This window comes from Moschus berezovskii, chromosome 2 (genome assembly GCF_049115385.1).
Source record: "Moschus berezovskii isolate FMDL1 chromosome 2, NW_MosBer_1.0, whole genome shotgun sequence".
NCBI lineage: Eukaryota > Metazoa > Chordata > Mammalia > Artiodactyla > Moschidae > Moschus > Moschus berezovskii.
In genome coordinates this window covers 65995552-66021216 of record NC_142461.1, presented here as the reverse complement: position 1 = coordinate 66021216, position 25665 = coordinate 65995552, and the positions used below count along the sequence as shown (strand labels likewise).

Sequence of the window (25665 nt, the reverse complement as noted above, 5' to 3'; positions counted from 1 at the left end):
ATATAACTTTCTAATAAGGAAAATAAATACAGGCCAAAACAAAGGATTAGACATACATACATATTTTTGCATTATTTATTAAAAAGAAAACATACAGGTAAAGAATGCTTAATTTTTCTTAAAAAAGAAAAATAGTGTGGGTAAACTGAATGTTTGAAAAATAATCAAACTAAATATGCTTTAATTTATTCTTCTACTTACTTAACTTTCTGTTTGGGTTCAGGCTGTCACCATCAATCCAGTCACTTGCTCCAGCAAGAATCTGGAAGAATTAAAGTCTCCTTCCCTCCTTCTTCTACATCTTCCACAACAGCCATTCAGCAGGTCCCAAAGATTTTACATCACAGCTCTCCTAGGAGGCCACAGGATAAAATGGGCAAGGTCAAAGACAGACCTGGCTCCACTCGCAGTGCACATTGCTGTGTTGCCTTGGGTAAGTTACTTTACCTCTCTGGGCCCTAATTTCTTCATCTATAAATAGATACGATACTATCAAGACTAAAGAGCTGTGCATGCTACCTCACTGCAGTCACGTCTGACTCTTTTCGACCCTATGGACCATAGCTCACACCAGGCTCCTCTGTCCAGGGGATTCTCCAGGCAAGGATGATAGAATGGGTTGCCATGCCCTCCTCCAGGGGAATCTTCCCAATCCAGGGATCAAACCTGTGTCTCTTATGTCTCCTGCATTGGCAGGTGGGTTCTTTACCACTAGTGCCACCTGGGAAGCCCCTTAAAGAGTTGTGGTAAAAATTAAATAACACACGTAGATACCTAACACAATGCCTGCCATCTAATGCGTGAGCAAAGGTTAGCACTACTTCAGCAAGGTCTCCTCTTCTCCCTTCCCCTCTGTTGGGTCCTAGGTTGAGGCCTTCCAACCTTTACCTGGTCTATGACAACTGTCTTCTAGTCTTTCTGCCATATGCACACTGCTGCCAAAGCTTACTTTCTAATATACAAACCTAATCATGTAATTTACCTGTTTAAATCTTCCCATTGGCTCCCAACTACCTACTAGGTAAAGTTCCAACTCCTCAGCATGACTTATAAGGCCTAGCTCAATGGACTTTCTGCCTTAATCTTCCTCTACTCCAAGTGCTTTGCCTTTAAACAAAGCAACGCATCTTCTGGCTACGTTAACCAGACTTTCAAGTTTGATTTTTGTTTGTTTGTTTTAGCAGAATAGATTTTCTTGTATTACCCTCACCACAATGAAGCCTTACTAGCAATTTAAGGCTTCATGGAACAATTCTAGAGCCAACTAACCTCTCTCAGAGTTCTGATTAGATACATGCTGGTTGAGAGGCCCCCTTGAATCCACTATTCTTCAGATGCTGGTAGTCAGACATCAAAGTATTATACTATTTTGAAAGAATGTATCACCCGTGAATTAGACTTGTTCTCAATGGACAATTTTCTTCCAAAAGTGCAAACTTCCTGCTACCTCCTCTCTCCAAATAAATGAGTTTGATTCTATTATAGTTTGCTCCTGAAGTCAGGAAACATAGCTCAGAAAAACACATTTCAGCAATGTTATTTGTGTGGGCTGTAACATCAAAAGAAAGAAGAAACTCTCTTATATCAGAAAACCTCCCTAAAATATACCCAATTTAATTTCATGTGTGATGGAGTTTATCACAGTGAGTGAAAAGATGGCATTCATGGTCATAAGAGACTCTTAGGGTCATTCATGGGCATAAGAATCCCTGCTAGACAAAGATAGTAACAGGGGCTCTAATTAGAAACTTTGGAGAAAACACAAAATAAAAGAAAATGACCTTAGTCTTATCATCTTTTTTAAAGAATCCAACATGCAAGTCACCAAAATGACCTCTAATTTCGAGAAACAAATTATAACTAAAGAGCCAACACTCCATGGTGATTTTTGAATAATTATTTATTTCGCTTAAAACCAGATGTTTTTCCCGTAAATTAACACATTATTTTACCACAAGAAAGAAAGAAATGAGACCTGCGCAAGAGAGAACACACCACAGATTTTACCTCAAACAGCAGAGGTTGGGATTAATTTTTTTAAGTTTATTTGTCAATTTCAGAAACTCACTAGTGGAATAAAGAGCTTAATATAAGTATGCAAAAAAGGAAGCTCTGTGAGGTTTTCACCAGGATGAAATGGGATTAGCTTTGTAGTTCTTATAGTCTTCTTCACAGAAGAATGCAATTTCAGTTTCACTGGCTGAAAAAAAAAGAAAAACAGAAAATGGAAAAACAAATTTAATGTAAAATAGATTTTAAATAAGTATGGAAATCCATATTTTATTGATTCAGTGCTTCCAAGGCCTAAAGTTATAAAAACAAGTTTGGTTTCACATTTCACAAAATCAACAATAAGTTTAAGTACGAGAATCTAGAATTCAACCAATTTAAAAGTAAAAAGAAAAATAACCAAAAAAATTAAAAACAAGAGTTAACACATGAATCTGGTTTTCAAGAAATCATAAAATTGTTCATTTATAGTCCTCTTTACAATCCTAGAAATAATAAGCCATTATTTTTTTTTCCAAATGTGTTACTCTGTTCCTGAAGGAGGAGGAAAACTCTTTTCTCCCCACTCTGAAATTAGCCTGTAGGTATAATAATTTAATACTTAGAGGATCAGTAGAATATTTTACAGATCACTTTACATTCTCCCTCATGACCCATCAAAATATGTGTCTGAAGAAGTTAATTTTTTGCCTGCTTATGACTAATTCATGAGGCTTCAACAATATGCAAAGTGAAAGACACAAATTGGCTTCTACTGCAATACCTTCAAATACCTCTAATTATTCACAAGGGATACGGCACAGCTAAAGGACCCACAAAGGTTCAGAGCAGTCACAATTCTTTCAACCTAGCAGGTCAAGGACTCTGTCTTCTAAAACAATAAGTCAGCAACATTATTAATTCAGACTGGAGACAAATCTGATGGAAAGCCTTCCAATTATTAAACATGCAATTCTTTAAGGTGTTGCGCCAACAAGTTCCACATTTTTTAAAATTAAATCAGAAGTTAATACAGCCTGCTTAGCTTTTACAGAAAGAGCAAAAGGGCCTTCAGAATCTTGACAAGAAAACAGACAAGATTATTTGTAATGAATACTGATCACTCAATTAACATATTCTCTAAAAACAGACAAGTGAAACTCTTCAAGCCAAATAAATAGGATAATCAGGAAGGATGCCAAGGATTACCACTGGTCTCCCAGTTTAAAGCTCTCATCTCTTCATTAGAATTTATCACAGAAGAATGAAGTTAAAGAGCTTAGCATAACATTTCATTAAAAATGTTTTTGCTGGTTTTAAGTATACTAAATTTAATGTTTCTCAAACCTAAATTCCTGTGGTCTTTACAGAAAATATGGAAATGCTGAAAGAAGAAAATAAAATCACCCAGAGTCTCAGATCCTCATTCCAGCCCTTTTATATATTCAAGATTAAATGAAGATTAATCTTGACAAAAATCAGATTACGAACTCTTGTTACAATAAGCCTGGGTGTGTGTGTGTAGGCAAGCAGGGAAGACACAGCAGAAAGAAACTGGGAATCGATGAGAGGGGCTGTAGACAAATGCACCCTGGGCAAACAGTAAGTTAATGTACAGTTAAATTTTACAAGAAAATGGCATTTAAATTAACAGCTAAGAGCTCTACACTAGGAATTAGTAAAAAGTTGAAAAGGGGGCTTCAAAAAATTCAGTATTCAAAGAGAAGATATTCTGAGATCTATCCTTTACATAAAAAGCTCCTTTTTTGAACAGAAGCAAGCCCAAAGGTAGACCTTCATAATTTGCAAGTGATTCTAATATCCTCCTCCTGATATTAGGAGAATAAGCAAAAGTCCCCTGTTCTTAATAATCACAATGCAAGATTTCATACACAATGTGCTATTTACATATAGAACTTTACACAGTGCTTTGCCCACACAGCACTTTGCTCAATACACACTAACTGTAATTACAATTTTCACTTAACCGCAGTTGACATTTATCCGTACCCCTTTTGAGAAACTAGTACATCTTACAGGTCTTCAGGATACCAATGGTAGGTTTAGAATTAAATGAATGCACAGAAAGAACCGACATAGCATTTCTGTTTTGACACATAAGTTCTCTCGGGCCTAATTAAGTTATAGATCAATCCATTATTTATATACTACACACTTAAAAATGAGGTCATCTAAGGTAAAGATTTTATTTTCAGATGAATGAATTTTTTTTCAGGAAAATTAGATTGACAAATGGGTTAAACTCAAATGGTCCAGGTTGATCAAAATGTCCACCCTTAACAAATTGGAGAATAACACACAAATTAGGAGTTAGCTGCTTTGAACATTCAAACGAAAGACATAAGGTGGATTTTAAATTTTAGTAATGTGGTCCTTAAGCAGAAACAGAATATAATGTTTTTTTCTTAAATCTACAGAACCCTATTGAAAATGTCTGAGACAATGATTTCACGTATTTAGACTGCAAATTTACTTGCCAATTACAGTAAAAACAAATTACAAAAGATTTTCAAGACCTCTACATAATCACCTTTCCTCCATTATCCCAAATTCTATTTAAAATGGATCCAGAAGAACCCTCAGGAAGTCTACCACATGCTGGTCCCCTAGGGCACCTGATTTTAAATTAAATGTGCTGCAGGCGGCAGTGCACTCAGGTGCATAGTGCCCTGGCATGTGAATGTGAAATGAATGTGCATTCTCAAATCCAATAAATATACCACCAGCTCATCCCTTTGTCTTACTAGCAAATGAAACCAAGTAAGAACTCTCCAAATACATTTGTGGATCATTTTAATACTGACTTTCAAGTTTAATGAAATGAACACTCAAATGTTGGATATGAAATTACTAATGAAGAATTTTATAATGTTTCCATTATAAAATGCACATATATATACCTTGAATGGGAAAATAATAACTTCACATTTTTCAAAAAAAGAAGAAAAACCAATTTAAATGTAAAAATCTCACGAAAGTTGAGTATAATGTACTTAAACTCCTCAACTGACTTATTTCAATAAATCCGTCTAACAACAAGGATTTACTGTATGACTTCTTTTTTTTTTTTTTAAATTTATTTTATTGGAGGCAAATTACCTTACATTAATATATTGGTTGGTTTTGCCACACACTGACACGAATACGCCCCGGGTGTACATGTGTTCCCTTTCTTGAACCCCCCTCCCACCTCCCTCCCCCCCACATCCTCCCTCCATGTCATCCCCGTGCACCAGCCCCAAGCATCCTGTATCATGCGTCGAACCTGGACTGGTCACCCATGACAATATACACGCTACAATGCCGTTCTCCCCAATCATCCCACCTTCACCCTCTCCCACAGAGTCCCAAAGACTGTTCTCTATGCCTATGTCTCTTTTGCAGTCTCGTATACAGGGTTCAGGTTACCATCTTTCTAAATTCCATATATATGCGTTAGTATACTGTATTGATGTTTTTCTTTATGGCTTACTTCACTCTGTATAATTGGCTCCAATTTCATCCACCTCATTAAAACTGATTCAAATGTATTCTTTTTGATGGCTGAAAAATACTCCATTGTGTATATGTACCAAAGCTTTCTTATCCATTCATCTGCAGATGGACATCTAGGTTGCTTCCATGTCCTGGCTATTATAAACAGTGCTGCAGTGAACATTGGAGTACATGTGTCTCTTTCAATTCTGGTTTCCTCGGTGTGTATGCCCAGGAGTGCGATTGCTGGATCATATGGCAGTTCTATTTCCAGTTTTCTGAGGAATCTCCACACTGTTCTCCATAGTGGTTGTACTAGTTTGCATTCCCACCAACAGTGTAAGAGGGTTCCCTTTTCTCCACACCCTCTCCAGCATTTATTGCTTGTAGACTTTTGGATAGCAGCCATTCTGACTGGTGTGAAATGGTATCTCATTGTGGTTTTGATTTGCATTTCTCTGATTATGAGGGATGTTGAGCATTTTTTCATGTGTTTGTTAGCCATCTTTATGTCTTCTTTGGAGAAATGTCTGTTTAGTTCTTTGGCCCATTTTTTGATTGGGTCACTTAGTTTTCTGGAATTGAGCTGCAGGAGCTGCTTGTATATTTTGGAGATTAATTCTTACCAGTTGCTTCATTTGCTATTATTTTCTCCCATTCTGAAGGCTGTCTTTTCACCTTGCTTAGAGTTTCCTTTGCTGTGCAGAAGCTTTTGATTTTAATTAGGTCCCATTTGTTTATTTTTGCTTTTATTTCCAATATTCTGGGAGGTGGGTCTTGGAGGATCCTGCTGTGATTTATGTCAGAGAGTGTTTTGCCTACGTTCTCCTCTAGGAGTTTTATAGTATCTGGTCTTACATTTAGCTCTCTAATCCATTTTGAGTTTATTTTGGTGTATGGTGATAGGAAGTGTTCTAGTTTATTCTTTTACAAGTGGCTGACCAGTTTCCCAGCACCACTTGTTAAAGAGACTGTCTTTTCTCCATTTTATATTCTTGCCTCCTTTGTCGAAGATAAGGTGTCCATAGGTGCGTGGATTTATCTCTGGGCTTTCTATTTTGTTCCATTGATCTATATTTCTGTCTTTATGCCAGTACATGGCTTCTAAAGTCCGAGCCTCATATCAAAGCCGTGCGCAGCACAGCAACTGTCGTCTAAGAAAAGAGGCTGAGACGTGTGTCCTAGACAATTAATGATCAGAGCAGGCTGTAATGTGAATAATAACTCCAGATTATTGAAGGAAAAAAAGCCAGGAAGGGCAAGGTGTGGTTTCTGCAGCAATTTGACACCAAAAGGACAAAGTTTCACTGTCTCGCCTGGTCCAGGACTCATCTCTGCAAGTTTCACAAAAGTCTAATCTACAAATCATTCAAAACCATGCCCACAGCTGTGTTATATTTCTAACTTTTCGCCAAAGGAGGTCAACAATCCAACAAGTAGTTCCAAACAACTGTGTGTCTTTTATTTTTTATTTGCTTGAGAATCTGTTTACAAGCTGGTTGAGATTTCAAACTATAGTTTGGAGAAAACAAATAAAGAAATGAATCTGACCTTTGATAGACTGGACACTGTGATTTCCACATCAGCATGCAAAGTGAAAGTGTTAGTCGCTCAGTCATGTCCGACTCTTTGTGACCCCATGTACTGTAGCCCTTCAGGTTTCTTGGTCATGGACTTCTCCAGGCAAGAATACTAGAGTAGGTTGCCATTCCCTTCTCCAGGGGATCTTCCTGATCAAGGGATCAAACCCATGTCTCCTGCATCGGCAGGCAGATTCTTTACATCTGAGCTACCAGGGAAGCCCAAGGGGAGGGCAAAAAGGGAAAAATCATGTCTGGAAGGTTCCTTCTGATCTTCTTTCTCTGGGATCCCAAATTCCCTGGGCCTGCCACCTATTTTAGCAAGTACCAGATCATCGCTGCTATGATGTTAACATGAACAGCCAGTTAAACACGCTGTCAAAGCACGAAAGCATGTATGCCCCAAGATATCACTACCTAAAAGAGAACGGGAAAGGGACTCAAACCTTCAGGAAACACTAATCATGTATGATTCTGATAAAGAAGTGGAGCCAAGGAATCCTACAGTTTGGGCTGCTTAGCCCAGATCCCCAAGAGGTGCCAGGCGCCAAGACTGGGTTTCGGTTGCGGGCAGACAATAGAGGAGTGACACACAAAGTGAAAACAAATTGGGGAATTATTACAAGATGTGGCTTGATGCGAACTCTTCCCAGAGGTGAGCACTGAGAGTTTACCAGACTGTGTCTTGTTTTAAAATATTTTCAGGAAAAAATAACTGACTTTAGAAGAGTTACCCTAATCTCAGTTTCTTTCCTAAACCAGAGAAGATTCAAAAGACAGCAATAGTAGAATGCAGCAAAATGAAAGAGATAAAATATAACCCCAAAAATATTTAACATGAAAATTTATTACTTAGGGGAATTAGTCCATAAAACCACAACTGTTAACAAGACCTTTAAATTATAAATAACAATTCTAGGTAAGGCTTTCTTCCTTCTTCCACAAAACAAATCTTTTTATTGATGTATTTTAGGACTAAATCCACAAGCAAAAACCTCCCCTGACGTCAAGCGTAGAATATACAATTGGGATCTGCAATGTAGATAAAAGGCTAGAGAATTTCTCGGTGAGAAAAGAAATCTTCAAACCAGTTTGTTCCCTTAATTTCCCCCCTCACAGTCTTTCTTTTCCTTTCATGATTTTTACAGAAAAGTCATAATGATACATTTGTTACACTGGCCTTATTCCCATGGCAACTGGCTGTGATGGCAGAGTGACAGCTCTACAGCAAGATCAAGTGGTAAGAAGGGAGAAAGCGATGACTTAGATTTTTTCTCCTAAAATCTCTTAAAAACCTAACCAGGCATAGCACCAAGGGAGGGAAAATTCCCTAGAAAAATCACACATTTCAAGTACTGCTTTTACAACTCTACTCCCACTTAGAATTTTTTGTTGCTCTCCAGGGGCCATCAACTCCTTCCCCATGAAATAACTATGGCTTGTTCTCAAGGGTACAAAAACATTGCTCTCAGCAACAAAGGGGAACATACAGAAGAGGGGGTTGATCCCAATAGGGATGGAAGACACCAGGGCTACAGACTTGCCAGGGCATGAGAACAGTTTGAAGGAACAACCTGAAACCAGTGGAGAACCCATGAAAATGATCCAATTCTGATCGAAGATCTATACAGCCTTAAAACAAAAATGACCAAAAAAAAAGTGATTTGATTTACACCTTTATAGGTGGTTTGTTATATAAGTCTGAAATTGATGACAATTAAACCAACAACTTGAGATTTTAACAAATTCAAACATTTGCCAATTGCTTTCTCCAAAATGGTTTCCAAATAAAATGAAGTGTTTTTGAGGGAGTTTACATGCATTGCTTCAGATGCTTTCATATACATTCTTTTACTTAACCCTACGACAACCCTCTGAAATAGGTTTATTATTTCTGTTTCATTTTACAGAAATCAAAGTAGAAGTTCAGAGAGTAAAAATGGCTTCCAGAAGGTCACAGGTACAGAGCCATCATTCAAACCAATTTTCCCTAAATTTAGGAGTTGATTCCTTAAAATTGGGCCCTTACTTTATAAGTAATACATGTAAATTACATAAGAAAGTTTAAATTATAAGAACAATTAGATAAAATGGAGAATAAAGAAAAAAAAACAATTGCTAGCAATGCCACCACCCAGGGAAACCATTTCTATAATTTTAGTATATGATCTCTTCTTCATATACATATACAGACATGTAAATACATACATTTAAAAATAATAATGGTATCACACAATACATTTTCTATTTCCATTTATTTTTTTTTTTTCTATTTCCATTTAATAAAGCTCTATATCAATGACTCTCAAACCAGGAAGGTGAGAGATAACACTTCTGAATGTGTATCACAACCTTGGAGGAGTCACAGAGTTGAGGAAGCATACTTCTGTTGGCTTGGTAATAGATATGACAGAAAATTACTTAGCAAGTTTGAGAAAATCTTACTGGTCAAATTGATTAACAAAGTTAGAGGTAATACACCTTCCCAACAGCAGTACAAAGGAACATCCATTTTCTAACATTTCTTCAGATATAACCACTGTTCTTCGTGTCTGCTGCTGCTGCTGCTGCTAAGTCACTTCAGTCGTGTCTGACTCTGTGCGACCCCATAGACGGCAGCCCGCCAGGCTCCCCCGTCCCTGGGATTCTCCAGGCAAGAACACTGGAGTGGGTTGCCATTTCCTTCTCCAATACATGAAAGTGAAAAGTGAACGTGAAGTCACTCAGTCGTGTCCGACCCTCAGCGACCCCATGGACTGCAGCCTACCAGGCTCTGCTAGTCTTAAATTATTGCTTGTCTAAGGTCACCCGGACAGTACGTGGCAGTCAAGCTGCTAACCCAAGCACTCTGACTTCAGCCTCTAATTCTTAATCACTAGAGTAGTAAACTACATAAAATTTAGTCTTTATTTTCGTGTATATTGCTCTCATTACTAATAGGGCTGAACTATTTCTTATGTTAGCTATTTCTTCTATCAGTAGTTTATTTCTCTTTTTTAGGCTAATTATAAGACCTCTTTATAAAGTCAGGCTTTCTTTGTCATATATGCTGAAAATATTTTTTCACAATTTATTGCTTCTCCTTTAACTCTGTTTATGTGGTCAAATCTATCATTTCTCCCTGCTTTATGGCTTCTGGATTCAAGGGCAGGCTTAGAAAGCTCTTCTCCCCAAGATTATGAAACTACTGACCTACATTTTACCTAAAAACTTTTTTACATTGCAAACATTTAATCTATATAGAATTTATATCTATCATTTAATCTATATAGAATTTATTTTAGAATAAAGACTAAGAACTTAAGTTTTATTTTCTCAAATGTTTTGGCAATGGGCCCAGCAGTTTTTGGATAATTCATTCTTTTCTCCACTTATTTGAGATGTCAAATTTTTTTCATACCATGAAAGTTTTTGAGCGGTTTTTTTAATTTTCAGTCTTTTCCATGGAGCTGTCAATTTCTGTATCAACACTGCTGCTGCTACTAAGTCACTTCAGTCGTGTCCGACTCTTAGTGACCCCATGGACCACAGCCTACCAGGCTCCTCCGTCTATGGGATTGTCCAGGCAAGAGTACTGGAGTGGGTTGCCATTGCCTTCTCCGGCCTGTATCAATACCAGTCTGTTATACTAAGTATTCGTCCGTCCCATCGCTCAATCGTGTCCGACTCTTTGCGACCCCGTGGACTGTAGCCTACCAGGCTTCTCCGTCTATGGGATTCTCCAGGCAAGAATACTGGAGTGGGTTACCGTTTCCTTCTCCAGGGGATCTTCCCGACCCAGGGACTGAACCCGGGTCTCCCGCATTGGAGGCAGACGCTTTAACCTCTGAGCCACCAGGGAAGCCCATACTAAGTATAGTTTTATGCTTAATAAGCAGTTAAGTGCTACCTGCTGTAATAAAATAAGCACCAAATTAAGAAGAAATAATGCCAAATTAAACATTGTTTTTTCAAATAACAGCAATCAATCTCATGTAGTCACAATATGGAAAGACACTAAATCTAGCCAAGAGTATAGACTTAGACACAGAGAACAAGTCTGAGATTATATAACATGGCATTCAAAATCATATCTAAGTTAGAGATGTCAGGAACCCACTTTAACCACGTGTCATTTAAAAATGAATTCCTGACAGATGTGACAACAATAAAACACCTGTCAAAAAAATGTAAGGATTCCTAACATGGACTTCATGAACCTTAGAGTGTCCCTTAACCAGTGCATATAAAAAATTAGAAAGAAGTGTGATTTGTGCTGCTTCATTATGTCAGAGGCATGCCTTCAACTGCTCACATTTCTCTCAAAACCTTCGCTGTACTACCACATCATCTGTAAGTATACATGTAAGTAGAATTATAGTGACATCTAATGGTCACAACACATGTCACACAGCATTTCTTTAAAATAAAACTGCATGCATATTCCAAATTGAAAGGTTAAATCAGGCAATTTTTCAACTGCATACCATAGGCTCCTATTTGAAATTCCATGACTTGGTCGGCTCAGAGTGATTTGGATAACTATCAGAAACCACGCTCCTTGTTATACAAACATCTCACTTCATTATTCCATGATACTTCTACCGGGCCCTTTTCTCTTAAACTATCAGCTCAAATGAAGCTGATATGAGTAAGTAGGTTATTAAGTGAGTAATAACCTGTCAATCACTTAAAATAACCCTCAGCAGAATTCTGAGCATACTTTCTGGAAAGAACTATTTGCATGCTGAATGTTGGGAGAGCAGATATCTACTGCCCTCAGTCAAACAATCTGAATGTACATGATTCTTGTCCTTCCCCTCTGAATAATTATCAGGTAGTGTAAAGAGCACCAAGGGTAGCATTTACTTTGCATTAAGTTATCCAAATATAATCAGCCAGACATCACCATCCAGGCCGGGAAAGCCAGTGCCCCCTCCAGCTCTGCACGCGCACACACACACTTTCTCACCGATTCCAGCTGCTTTCAGGGTGCTATCTTCTTTTAACAGGAGTCTGTCATCATCTTCCAAACTCAACACAAGTTCATTTGTCTAGAAAGAAAAAAAAATCCACTTTTTACCAGTACTTTTATTAGTTTCACATTTGGTCAGATTCCTCAAAGACAACTGAATTGTTACTTTGGGTCACAGCAATAATCCAAGTCACATTTGCTCCCATTGCTGTAGGGAAAGCAGTGAACATGTACATAGTGAGTGCTTACTAAATACACGCTACATAAAGCACTAGGGAGACAGGGCTAGAACACAGAGCTTTTGTGCTGGAGCTGGATTAAAATTCAGGTTCCACAAATATCCATTTGTGCAGTCTCAATAAATTAAATAGCCTTAGGAAAAAAAAAAAGTAGGGGTAGCAATGCATCTTCTTATTGCCACGTGGTGAGGATGAAAAGAGATGAAGTATATAAAACCCCTAGTGCAGTGTCAGTCCAGAGAAGGCAATGGCAAGCCACTCCAGTACTCTTGCCTAGAAAATCCCATGGATGGAGGAGCCTGGTAGGCTGCAGTCCATGGGGTCGCTAAGGGTCGGACACGACTGAGTGACTTCACTTTTCACTTTCACACATTGGAGGAGGAAATGGCAACCCACTCCAGTGTTCTTGCCTGGAGAATCCCAGGGACGGGGGAGCCTGGTGGGCTTCCATCTATGGGGTCACACAGAGTCGGACACGACTGAAGTGACTTAGCAGCAGCAGCAGCAGCAGTGTCAGTCACATAGGGAGTGGTGTTAGCTGTCAGTGTTGTTTCATCGTCATCTCATCCTCACAATAACCCAGGAGGATTCAGAAAGGTTAGGATACAGGCTCAGAGGATGTGGTCAGGGGACTAAGGTTCTGTCAGTGGAAACACTGACTGAAACCGCCCACCCTGGTCAGGCACTTCAGTAACCATTTGCATGATTTTACAACAGAAGATCCTAGTAAAGAAAACAGAACTAACAAGCCGCCACCAACTGGAAGAATTTGGGAAAGGTCAAAAGGAGATGCCACATGTCCTACCAATCTCCCAGAATCCTTCTCACTGGAATCCATCTTTGCTGAACAATGCTTGCTCCACCAGGAAGGACCCTGAGTCAGAATGACTGGCCAGAGACAACTCAGAAGCTAATCTCATCATCATAAAACCTGAGACTGCAGGCCACATGGCAGAGCAGTCCCCCTGGGTTCCCTTACCCTCCTGCTCTTCACCCGGGAGCCCCTTCCCAGTAAAGTCTCTTGCTTCGTCAGCATGTGTGTCTCCTCGGACAATTCATTCCCCAGTTTTAGACAAGAGCTCAGTCTTGGGTCCTGGTAGGTGTCTCTCTCCCTGCAACAGATCCAGTTTTGACCAGTCTGACTTCTGAGAGAAGCAAGTTTGCCTCCGCTGAAAGCTCACGTATTTAAAAACCCTGCTCCAGCTAACAAACACTTGGTCCCAAGTCCTGTTAACTAACATTTCTCTTTGTGATTTAGGGCGAGTTTGCTCTCCAATGCTACTCACAAATCCACTTAACCATCATAAACATTAATCCTGCCTCTAAACAGCACCTCGTAGTGAGCACTCACTGGGCACACAGTACCACCTGTCAACCAGAACGCAGTTGTTTAGTACCAAATTCTCTTTCCAGAATATGGCTGAGAGGAAGGCTCAAAAGAAAGGCCTCTCAGCAGTCAAAAGAGCCGCCCCAGGAGCCATGCTCCACAGCTTTACAGAGCACAGGGGCTTGAACCCGCACAGAATAAAAGGGGGGAAAAGTTTTACTGAAAACATAATTTTAGAATAGGTAATACATACTCACAAGACAAAATTCTCCAAGTACATATGGACAGAATGAGAAGTAGGCTCCTCCCTCCTCCACCCAGCTACCCAGTTCTCCTAAAGAGAATTTCTACTAATTCTTATGCATTCTTCCAGAGACTGTCCTTGTACCTTCCAGAGACTGCTGTTGTACATGTGCATGCAGGCAGAGATGTGCCTATAAACTTTTTCACACAAACGATGGCATGGTATATGCTGTATGCTAACTTCTCTTAAAATATCTTAAAGTCATTCGGATACAACTGAACTTACAAAAAACAAAAAGAGACTCACAGAGAACAAACCTACGGTTGCTGGGGGAAAGGATAGTTAGGGAGTTTGGGATGGACACGTACACACTGCTATATTTAAAGTGGATAACAAGGACCTACTGTATAGCACATGCAGCTCTACTCAATGTCATGTGGCAGCCTAGATAGGAGCAGGGTTTGGGAGAGAATGGATACATGTATATATATGGCTGAGTCCCTTAGCTGTTCACCTGAAACTACCACAACATTGTTTATCAGCTATACCCCAATACAAAATAAAATATCTTAAGGTCATTCAAAATCAGTTTAAGAGCTGCGTCATAATCTGTCAAGGCTGCAGGATATTCCAATGGAAGGATTAACACTCTCTCTGTCCCTACTGATGGACACTCAGGCTGTTTCCTATCTCTTCCTATCCTGCTCAGTCCTGCATCAAATATCCTTGTCCATGTATCATTTGGTGTATGTACAAGTTTTGTCTGTAAGATAAATCCCTAGAAGTAGAACTGTTCAGTCAGAGAGGAAGTACAATTTTTATTTTGACAGATATTTCCAAATTACTCTCCAAAGAAGCCGTACCCATTTATGCCACTACCCATCACTGAGATCCCTGTTCCTCACCAGCACAGTGTATTATCGAAAGATTTTGATATTGCCAATCTAGCAAATGTAGATTAAGAATAGTGTTTAGTGGTGGTTTAGTCACTAAGTTGTGTCCGACTCTTGCGAACCCTGTACTGTAGCCCTCCACATTCCTCTATCCATAGGATTTTCCAGGCAATAATACAGAAGTGGGTTGCCATTTCCTTCTCCAGGGGATCTTCCTGACCCAGGGATTGAACCTGGGTCTACTGCACTGCAGGCAGATTCTTTACCCACTGAGCTACCAAGGAAGCCCCCAAGAAGAGTAATTTATATTTATTGGGGTGTGAATAGTTTCTATTTTTTAATAAACTTGTAGGATAATTTTTTTAAATGGAATTGTGGAATACCATTACATTCTAAGAAAACTGTGCTTCCCTAAAGGCTCAGATGGTAAAGAATCTCCTGAAATGCAGGAGAGCTGGATTCAATCCTCAGGTCAGGAAGATCCTCTGGAGAAGGGAATGGCTACCCACGCCAGTCACAAAGAGTCGAACACAACTGAGTGACTAACACTCAGAAAATTAGGTCTTTTCTGTAATACAAGTTAGAAAATCTCCCAGTTTTCATTTGTTCCTTCATTTTCCTTCTAGTGACTTTTTTTTAAAGAAGGTGCTGAATGTCTGCTGAATGAATAAAGGAAAATGCATCAATCTTTTATTTTTCTATCATACTTAAAAAGACCTTCAGTGCAAGATTACTTTAAAATTCCATGTTTCCTTAAAATATTTTAATTAACTTCATCTTTTAAACTTCTAATCATAGAGTATTTCAAACATAAAATGCATGCAGGATTGTACAATGAACCCTTCATGTACCCAATACCCAGCTTGAACAAATTATCCACTCATGTTAATCTAGTTAATCTCTATCCTTACCTATGGGTTTCATCTTAGACTTATTTGAGTATTTATTTTGGCATAAGGAAAAGGATATGGATTCAATTTAACTGTTTTCCAGTTGTTCCAGTAACATTTACTGAATCCTCCATATTTTCTCCATAAATTTGAAATGCAATATTCACTATATACTAAATTCCCATATATAATTGGGTCTATTTTTGGACTTCTGATTCTGTGTCTTTGAACTAACAGTTCATGTGACAGTACCATACTGTTTTAATTACTATAGTTTTACAATATGTCTTAATGTGCCAGGGTTAGTCACTCTCATTTCTCTTTTTTCTGACTACTCATTATTTATCTTTTGCATGTTAGTTTTATAATCAGTTTCTTTAGCTTTTATATACACACCACATATACACACACACACATATACAAATACATATATACACACAACTGTTACTAGAATTTTATTTGGGTGGCATTAAATTTGTAGATTAACTATGCGAGAACTGACATCTTCATACTGTTGCCCCTTCCCATCCAAATATCCTTCACATTTCCACTTAAATCTCATCTTATATCCCTCTCTGCATGTTTTTCTTTTTTGTTAAATTAAGGTGGAATTTCATATAAAGATAGCACATAGTTCTTAAGAGAAGTTCAGCTCAATGAGTCTGGACAACCAAATAACCTCTCTGCGATTTTAAAGTTTTCTTCTTAAAGATCTTGCATATTTATTACAAAGTTTACTACAGGGTGTGACTTCTTCCTTTCATAAACTTTTAACAAGGATAGCTATCCAGTTTCCAAACTCACAAAATGTAAGACAGAAATTGGGGTTTTTCTTTCAAATCTTTTTGATAGGAATTATTATGACTTTACAAGTAGCCTACTGATTATACTCCATACTACACACAGAGACACACAAGTACATTTTCTTGCCAAAATAAACCATACTACAGTAATTATTTGCACTGGACTACTGATTCATTCAACAAACACTGAGCTCATCATTCAAACAGGAAGCTTGGTGGGAAGGTATCCAGTCACTTTTTCATTGTAGTGATGGCACCAAATTTCTGTGGACACCTGGTAATTTCAATTAAGAAAGTCTAAACCTAGAAATTTGGGGAAATGGGGAACATGCCTTTTGTGAACAAGTTCATTAAGATATAGGAGTTAGTTGGAAGTTTCTCCCTTTGGCTAAGGAAGAAGACTAAAATAACAGCAGAGCTGGAAAACTGACAGGCTGGGCCAGTGATGTCTATAGGCCTTGTAAATGGGAAGTAGAATGCACATGCAAAAATGAGAAAAATGGCTGGAAGTTGGAAAAGGCACAAATGAGGAACATGTGGGTAAAAATTTTAAGTCTTAAAACTGTACCTGTAAAAATATATTGACTCCTTCCTTACAAAAGTTAAAGAGGAAATCTGAAGAACTATCTCTTAACTGGGTTTCCCTGGTGACTCAGGGGTAAAGAACCTACCTGCCAATGCAGGAGACATGGGTTCTATTCCTGGGTCTGGAAGATCCCCTGGAGAAGGAAATGGCAACCCACTCCAGGATTCTTGCCTGGAAAATTCCATGGACATAGGAGCCTGGTAGGGCTACAGTCCATGTGGTCACAGAAGAGTTGGACACAACTTAGCAACTAAATAACAACAATCTCAACTAGAATCTCTATGATTTAGATGAAAGTTTATAAAGCCAGATTCCAGAAACATCGCCAGTGACTCAATTTGTTTGGAGAATCTTTAAGTAAATACATTGCTCAACTGAAAAATGGGCTCTAATTTCACAAGTCTAATGTGCCAAGATGGAACATATGTTTTAAATATAAGAAACAATTCTAAGATATTTCCAACTATAGCAGGAAAACTTCCTGATTTTTTAAAATATTATAATACTGATTAATTTGAATATTATGAACTAGGTCTTCATTAGGATAAAGGAATATTATTATTCCCTTTTAGGAAACATGAGCATATGAGCAAGCTATGATATAAATGCAACACTAAATGGAGGATGACAACCTTTTTAAAGAGCCTATTGTTTCATTTTAACTTTATTTTCTTTCTACAATAAGATCAAGATTCCTACTCTCCACATTTTAGGGACAAGCCTAAAAACAGTCCTGGCTTGGACAAGACAAAACAGATGGAGTCTGTGGCCAGATACAATTCTAGCATCCATACAAAGTAAAGATTCCATACCATTGTCCTAGACATACACAAGCACCAAATTTCAAAGCATTTGACAACTGGATGCTGTCAAATTTGTATACACAGTCCTTGCTATAGAAAAATAAAGTTACTGGAAAAAACCAGCTTGATTTTAGCCCAGAGAAACTGATTTCAGATTTCTGACCTCCAGAACTATAAGACAGTAAATGTGCATTTTTTTAAGCCACAGGGGAAAAAAATTTTTGAGTTACTAATCCACAGTCAACAGACATATCCTGTGACATATCCTCTGACTTATCCTATAAGTCAACAGACATATCCTCATGTCATCCTCTTTGTGATCTCTTGTTATACGTTTATTCAAAAGCTGACTGAGTTTATGGGGTGGCATCATCTATGACTAGCAAAGAGAATGAAATTAAATGAATCCATGAATAAATACTTCCTTCAAAAATTGTTATGGAAACACTCCTTTGAATGAGGCATTGTGCCAGGTATTGGAGATATGAGGAATAAAATACAGTTCCTTGTCCTTGAATAGTTTCTATAATAGAGGAGATTATTGTTCTAATGAGAAGTTTGTACGAGGTCACTGAGATTCAAGAAAAAAGATCACTCTGGTCTATCTACGTGAGATGCAAACATAAAAACATTGTTCTAAAAAAGTATGAAGACGGAAATGTAAACATACTATAAACACATAACTAAGCAGTCCTCTTTGGGGCGGGCCATGTCCTCTGTGAAACTCGTAGGCCTATTTCCGAGAGCCACAGTATGGGGCCTTCTCTTAACATACAAAGAAAGTCAAATGAGAGAAAACATGTTATTTTCATAATGCTCTCTTCTGGTATAGAAATAAGAAAATCAAAGAAATTGGACTAGATATAATATTTGATTTCCTTTATTTGTAAGCTGAATTTATTTCAAAAAGTTTTATGCTTGTTAAATATTTGCTTGATATACTGGGTTGACCAAAAAGTTCATTCAGGTTTTTCTGGTACAGAAAAACCCAAACAAACTTTTTGGTCAACTCAATATATTAACAACATTTTTTTTTAAATTAACACTTTGTTTAAAAAGAATATATTACCAACAGGAATATGATTTATGGGTTATTTTTTCTTTTAATGGATAAAAGGCTATTTAAAGGGTAAATTCAAAATGAAAAATGCTATTATAATGAAAAATATCTTAGAAGTACACATGTTCATTCATTTATTCACTAAGTCAACCAAAACTGATTACCTGCTATGTGCCAGATACTGTACATATGAAACATACCTTTGATTTATGTGCTTGATGAACAATCTTCAGTTTATCTGAAAGAAAAAAAAAAGTTGTCTTTTTACTAAAATTATTCTAAAGCTTCATTTCAAACTTATTCAAGTGAGATTAAAAGGCTTCCCTGGTGTTGCTAGTGGTAAAGGATCTACCAATGAAGGAGACACAAGAGATGAGGGTTCGATCCCTGGGTCGGGAAGATCCCCTGGAGAAGGAAATGACACCCTCTCCAGTATTCTCTCCTGGAAAATCCCACGGACAGAGGGGCCTGGTGGGCTGCAACCCATGGGGTCACAAAGTCAGATACAAGTGAGCACACACATACACAAAGTGAGATGAGGCGTGTGGTGAGATGGGGAGGGTAGCAGCTAGGAAAGTGAGAAATCTGGGTCCCCACCTTATGATCAGGCTCACTTAAAAATCTAATATGCATAAAAGAAAGATTATATTTGCATATCATTAAAATTAAAGATCACTGTATAAAATATTTTAAAGCCCTGGCCTTTGACAAATAGAACTGTGTTTGTACCATAACCTGTAGTCAGCTCAGCCATTTTTCCCTTAGACAACAGCTGAATGATATAACTCTTATCTTGTTTGTTAGAGTCTCTAAATGCTAAGATTCAGTTCAGTTCAGTTCAGTCACTCAGTCGTGTCCGACGCTTTGCGACCCCATGAATCACAGCACGCCAGGCCTCCCTGTCCATCATCAACTCCCAGAGTTCACTCAAACACATGTCCATCGAGTCAGTGATGCCATCCAGCCATCTCATTCTCTGTCGTCCCCGTCTCCTCCCACCCCCAATCCCTCCCAGCATCAGACTCTTCTCCAGTGAGTCAACTCGTCGCATGAGGTGGCCAAAGTATTGGAGTTTCAGCTTTAGCATCAGTCCTTCCAATGAACACCCAGGATTGATCTCCTCTAGAATGGACTGGTTGGATCTCCTTGCAGTCCAAGGGACTCTCAAGAGTCTTCTCCAGCACCACAGTTCAAAAGCATCAATTCTTTGGCGATCAGCCTTCTTCATAGTCCAACTCTCACATCCATACATGACCACTGGAAAAACCATAGCCTTGACTAGACGGACCTTGGTTGGCAAAGTAATGTCTCTGCTTTTTAATATGCTATCTAGGTTGGTCGTAACTTTCCTTCCAAGGAGTAAGCATCTTTTAATTTCATGGCTGCAATCAGCATCCGCAGTGATTTTGGAGCCCAAAAAAATAAAGTCTGACACTGTTTCCACTGTTTCTCCATCTATTTCCCATGAAGTGATGGGACCAGACACCATGATCTTCGTTTTCTGAATGTTGAGCTTCAAGCCAACCTTTTCACTCTCCTCTTTCACTTTTATCAAGAGGCCTTTGAGTTCCTCTTCACTTTCTGCCATAAGGGTGGTGTCATCTGCATATCTGAGGTTACTGATATTTCTCCTGGCAATCTTGATTCCAGCTTGTGCTTCTTCCAGCCCAGCGTTCCTCATGATGTACTCTGCATATAAGTTAAATAAACAGGGTGACAATATACAACCTTGACGTACACCTTTTCCTATTTGGAACCAGTCTGTTGTTCCATGTCCAGTTCTAACTGTTGCTTCCTGACCTGCATACAGGTTTCTCAAGAGGCAGGTCAGGTGGTCTGGTATTCCCATTTCTTTCAGTATGTTCCACAGTTGATTGTGATCCACACAGTCAAAGGCTTTGGCACAGTCAATGAAGCAGAAATAGATGTTTTTCTGGAACTCTCTTCCTTTTTCCATGATCCAACGGATGTTGGCAATTTGATCTTGGTTCCTCTGCCTTTTCTAAAACCTGCTTGAACATCTGGAAGTTCACGGTTCACATATTGCTGAAGCCTGGCTTGGAGAATTTTGAGCATGACTTTACTAGCGTGTGAGATGAGTGCAATTGTGCGGTAGTTTGAGCATTCTTTGGCATTGCCTTTCTTTGGGACTGGAATGAAGACTGACCTTTTCCAATCCTGTGGCCACTGCTGAGTTCTCCAAATTTGCTGGCATATTGAGTGCAGCACTTTCACAGCATCACCTTTCAGGATTTGAAATAGCTCAATTGGAATTCCATCACCTCCACTAGCTTTGTTCGTAGTGAAGCTCTCTAAGGCCCACTTGACTTCACATTCCAAGATGTCTGGCTCCAGGTGAGTGATCACACCATTGTGATTATCTTGGTCGTGAAGATCTATTTTGTACAGTTCTTCTGTGTATTCTTGCCACCTCTTCTTAATATCTTCTGCTTCTGTTAGGTCCATACCATTTCTGTCCTTTATCGAGCCCATCTTTGCATGAGATGTTCCCTTGGAATCTCTAATTTTCTTAAAAAGATCTCTTGTTTTTCCTATTCTGTTGTTTTCCTCTATTTCTTTGCATTGATTGCTGAGGAAGGCTTTCTTATCTCTCCTTGCTATTCTTTAGAACTCTGCATTCAGATGCTTATATCTTTCCTTCTTTGCTTTTCGCTTCTCTTCTTTTCACAGCTATTTGTAAGGCCCCTTCAGACAGCCATTTTGCTTTTTTGCATTTCTTTTCCATGGGGATGGTCTTGGTCCCTGTCTCCTGTACGATGTCACGAATCTCCGTCCAGAGCTCATCAGGCACTCTATCAGATCTAGTCCCTTAAATCTATTTCTTACTTCCACTGTATAATCATAAGGGATTTGATTTAGGTCATATCTGAATGGTCTAGTGGTTTGCCCTAATTTCTTCAATTTAAGTCTGAATTTGGCAATAAGGAGTTCATGATCTGAGCCACAGTCAGCTCCTGGTCTTGTTTTTGCCAACTGTATAGAGCTTCTCCATCTTTGGCTGCAAAGAATAAAATCAATCTGACTTCGATGTTGACCATCTGGTGATGTCCATGTGTAGAGTCTTCTCTTGTGTTGTTGGAAGAGGGTGTTTGCTATGACCATTCTCTTGGCAAAACTCTATTAGTCTTTGCCCTGCTTCATTTCATGCTCCAAGGCCAAATTTGCCTGTTACTCCAGGTGTTTCTTGACTTCCTACTTTTAGCAAATAAGGTTTTTTTAAAAGTCTGTCTTTGTTAATGTCTACTACTAGTATTTTTCTACTAATCTCTCAGAAGAGATTCAGTGACAGGAGGTCAAATGATCATAGCAACAAGTTGCTACCACTCTCAGAATTTAAACACCATCAAGGATGCACTGGTAATCTGATCAAGGCTGCTAATACCCAAATAGCACTAATATCTGTCTCCTGGTTTTCAAATACTGCACAGGCTCACACCATCTATTCTGCTTTATTCAATCTCTCCTTCACTCCTTAATCTGTTTATCTTGAAGTCAGGCTACACTGTGTTTTTCCAGTAAGTAGTTTCTCTACATTGGGTATTTCTAACTGGGCAATAATCAGTTCTTAATTATATAACAGACATAGCATTCAACAGGTTTAAATTCAGAAAGTTACTAATTCTTCACTCAGTTTTACCTAGCCATTTAATTAATTTACTACAGTTATATATATTATTATATCTGAATAAACTCTTAACCTTAAGCTAAAATTCATTTCTATCAATCATGCTATTTGATTCAACAAGGAATTTCAGTGAAATGAAAGACTCTATTAAAGAAAAAAAAAACCTTGATTTAACTATGTTCTAATAATAAAGAAGAATTAGGGTACCTATTTAGTTAAGAACAGGCACTCTGAAATGCTCATTATTTTAAACAGTAAACTTTCAATTGCCTATTACAATTTTTAATATAAGGTCAGCCTTATAAAAATCAACCTATCCTAACATTTAGGATATAAAATAGGTCACAATGGCTAAAAATAAGTTTACAATGTACACAAAAAAATAAACAAATGTGACGTTTCAATTATTTATTATACTGAGTTACCTATTACACTCTTTTCCTCACTACAAATATACATTGTTAGTTACTAGAGACAAGTTAGAGAAGCCAACAGTAGTTGATTTTTTTTTCTTTTTTAAACAAAAGGACCTTGATTAAAGTCTGTTATAATCGACCTGCAAAATTGCAGACTGACATCTCCAAGTGTCATCATGTTCTATATATTTTGCTAATAACTGTTTAAGTTAGAAATATCTTTGCTCTGATATGCTCTGCAACCCCACAATAAGGAGGCAACATTTCTTTTTAAGCAGAAAAAGAAATGCTTTGAACATAAATTTTCACCAGATTTTTCTCTCCAACAGAAATTGGTAAGAATTGGGAAGAAAAGAAACGCCCCTTTCTTTGTTAAATCATCTTTTTCATTTGTTTTTACTTCTTAAAAAAAAAACAATTTTAATTATTAACAGAAACAACTTCTGCTGGTATTGTTTCCTTAGTTCAGCTTTCTTGAGGAAAACAACCTCATAAAGACAAAAACAAGATTTACGTTTGCAGAGTATTTAATGTGTTCACATTGTTTAATGTAATCTCACACAGCCTTAGAAACAAACAGAATTAGCAGTCTCACACTGCACAACAACAAACATTCACTACACACATACACCATGCCTAAACAAAAAGAATTTAAAATAAGACAATATCCCCTGTGCTTTAGAAACATACTGTCTGGCCAAGGTAAATTAGTAATAGATGCAGATGCCAATCATATGGGAGGCAGGGCTCTGAGAAATCTCTGACTCTTGGCAGCCTGGCAGAGAGACTGGCCCTTTGTCCAAGGACACAGAGATGGCAAACAACAAAAATGAAATCTGACTCTGTGCCCTTTCCACTCCCCAACACCCAGTGTGTTCAGTCCCACATAGCAGTACTGCAGGACACGGACAGGTGAGCAAGGAACACTTCAGCATTTCTTATCAAACACAAAGTGGCAGATTGTTAAAGAGCCAAACACAGTCACTTGAATTGTACCAAAACCATGGTGGTTCTCTAATTTCTTCACAGGTAAATGTGTTTGTTTTTCCTGCCAATTCATCTGAGTAGTATAGAAATAATAGGACAAGTGGATGTTAATAAGGTGGACTAAGAAGAAAGATACATTATCTAGCACCAAAAGAAAAAGGAACAAGGAAAAAGTACAAAATCAACTGCAAAACAAGGTTTAAATGGCAATAAAAACATATCTGGCAATAATTACCTTAATTATCAATTAACTAAATGCTCCAATCAAAAGACTTAGAGTGACACACTGGATAATAAAACAACAGCTTACAATATGTTGCCTACAAGAGACCCACTTTAGGGTGAAGGACACACATACGTTGAGAGTGAGGGGATAGGAAAGATTCATGTAAAGAGCTATAAAAGACCACAACTGCCAGAGCACTGCTGAGGAAAAAGAACAAAACAGGAGGCAAACCCTCCCAAACTTCGGGAAGGAGTCAATTGATACTATAATATTAACAATACTACAAAGCTACAGTAATCAAAACAGTGTGGCATTGGGCAAAAACAGATATATAAATCAATGGAACATAACAGAGAGCCCAGAAATAAACCACACATACAGTCAACTAATATTTGACAAAGTGGCAACAATATAAAAGGGGAAAAAGTCTCTTTAGCAAGTGATTCTGCCGCATGTAAATCAGTAAAGTCAGAACACAACCATACAACATGCACAAAAATAAACTCAAAATGGCTTAAAGACATAAACATAAGACAAGATACCATAATACTCCTAGAAGAGAACACAGCCAAAACATTTTCTGTCACAAATCATACCAGTATTTTCTTAGGTCAGTCTCCCAAGTTCAGGTCAGTCTCCCAAGTTCAGTTCAGTCACTCAGTCATGTCTGACTCTTGGTGACTCCATGGACTGCAGCATGCCAGGCTTCCCTGTCCATCACCAACTCCCGGAGCTTGCTCAAACTCATGGCCATCAAGGCAGTGACGCCATCCAACCATCTCATTCTCTGTCATCCCCTTTTCCTCCTACCTTCAATCTTTCCCAGCATCAGGGTCTTTTTCAATGAGTCAGTCCTTCACAGCAGGCTGCCAAAGTATTGGGAGCTTCAGCTTCAGTCCTTCCAATGAATAGTCAGGACTGATTTCCTTTAGGATTGATTGGTTTTATCTCCTTGCAGTCCAAGGGACTCTCAAGAGCCTTCTCCAACACCACAGTTCAAAAGCATCAATTCTTTGGCACTCAGCCTTCTTTATAGTCCAACTCTCACATCCATACATGACTACTGGAAAAACCATAGCTCTGACTAGACAGATCTTTGTCAGCAAAGTAATGTCTCTGCTTTTTAATATGCTGTCTAGGTTGGTCATAGGTTGCTGTCTAGGTTGGTCTCCCAAGGCAAGAGGCAATAGAAAAATAAACAAATGGGACCTAATCAAACTTACAAGCTTTTGCACAGCCAAGGAAACCATAAACAAAACAAAAGACAACTTACATAAAGGGATAAAATATTTGAAAGTGATGCGACCAACAAGGGCTTAGTTTCCAAAATATGCAGGCAGCTCATACAACAATGACAACAAACCCGAACAAAAAACGAGAAGAAGATCTAAACAGGTATTTCTCCAGAGAAGACAAAGAGATGACCAATAAGCATGTGAAAAGATGCTCAACGTTGCTAATTATTAGAGAAATGCAAATCAAAACTACAATGAGGTGCCACCTCACACCAGTCACAATGGCTATCAT

At 38.3% G+C, this 25665-nt stretch overlaps 1 protein-coding gene across 10 annotated transcripts in view; it reads right to left on the bottom strand.

The window, feature by feature from the left end:
- Positions 1-1882: 1882 nt before the first annotated feature.
- The window catches only part of C2H2orf76 (chromosome 2 C2orf76 homolog), a 115853-nt gene continuing 92070 nt past the window's right edge, over positions 1883-25665 (bottom strand). For all 10 annotated transcript variants that reach the window (XM_055397335.2, XM_055397338.2, XM_055397337.2 and 7 more), the window contains 3 exons: positions 19064-19101; positions 12016-12097; positions 1883-2200 (listed from right to left, as the gene is read on the bottom strand). In XM_055397335.2, the coding sequence (XP_055253310.2) occupies positions 2124-2200; positions 12016-12097; positions 19064-19101 (197 nt within the window). In that variant the 3' untranslated portion in view covers positions 1883-2123. The remainder of the gene's footprint in view (positions 2201-12015; positions 12098-19063; positions 19102-25665) is intronic.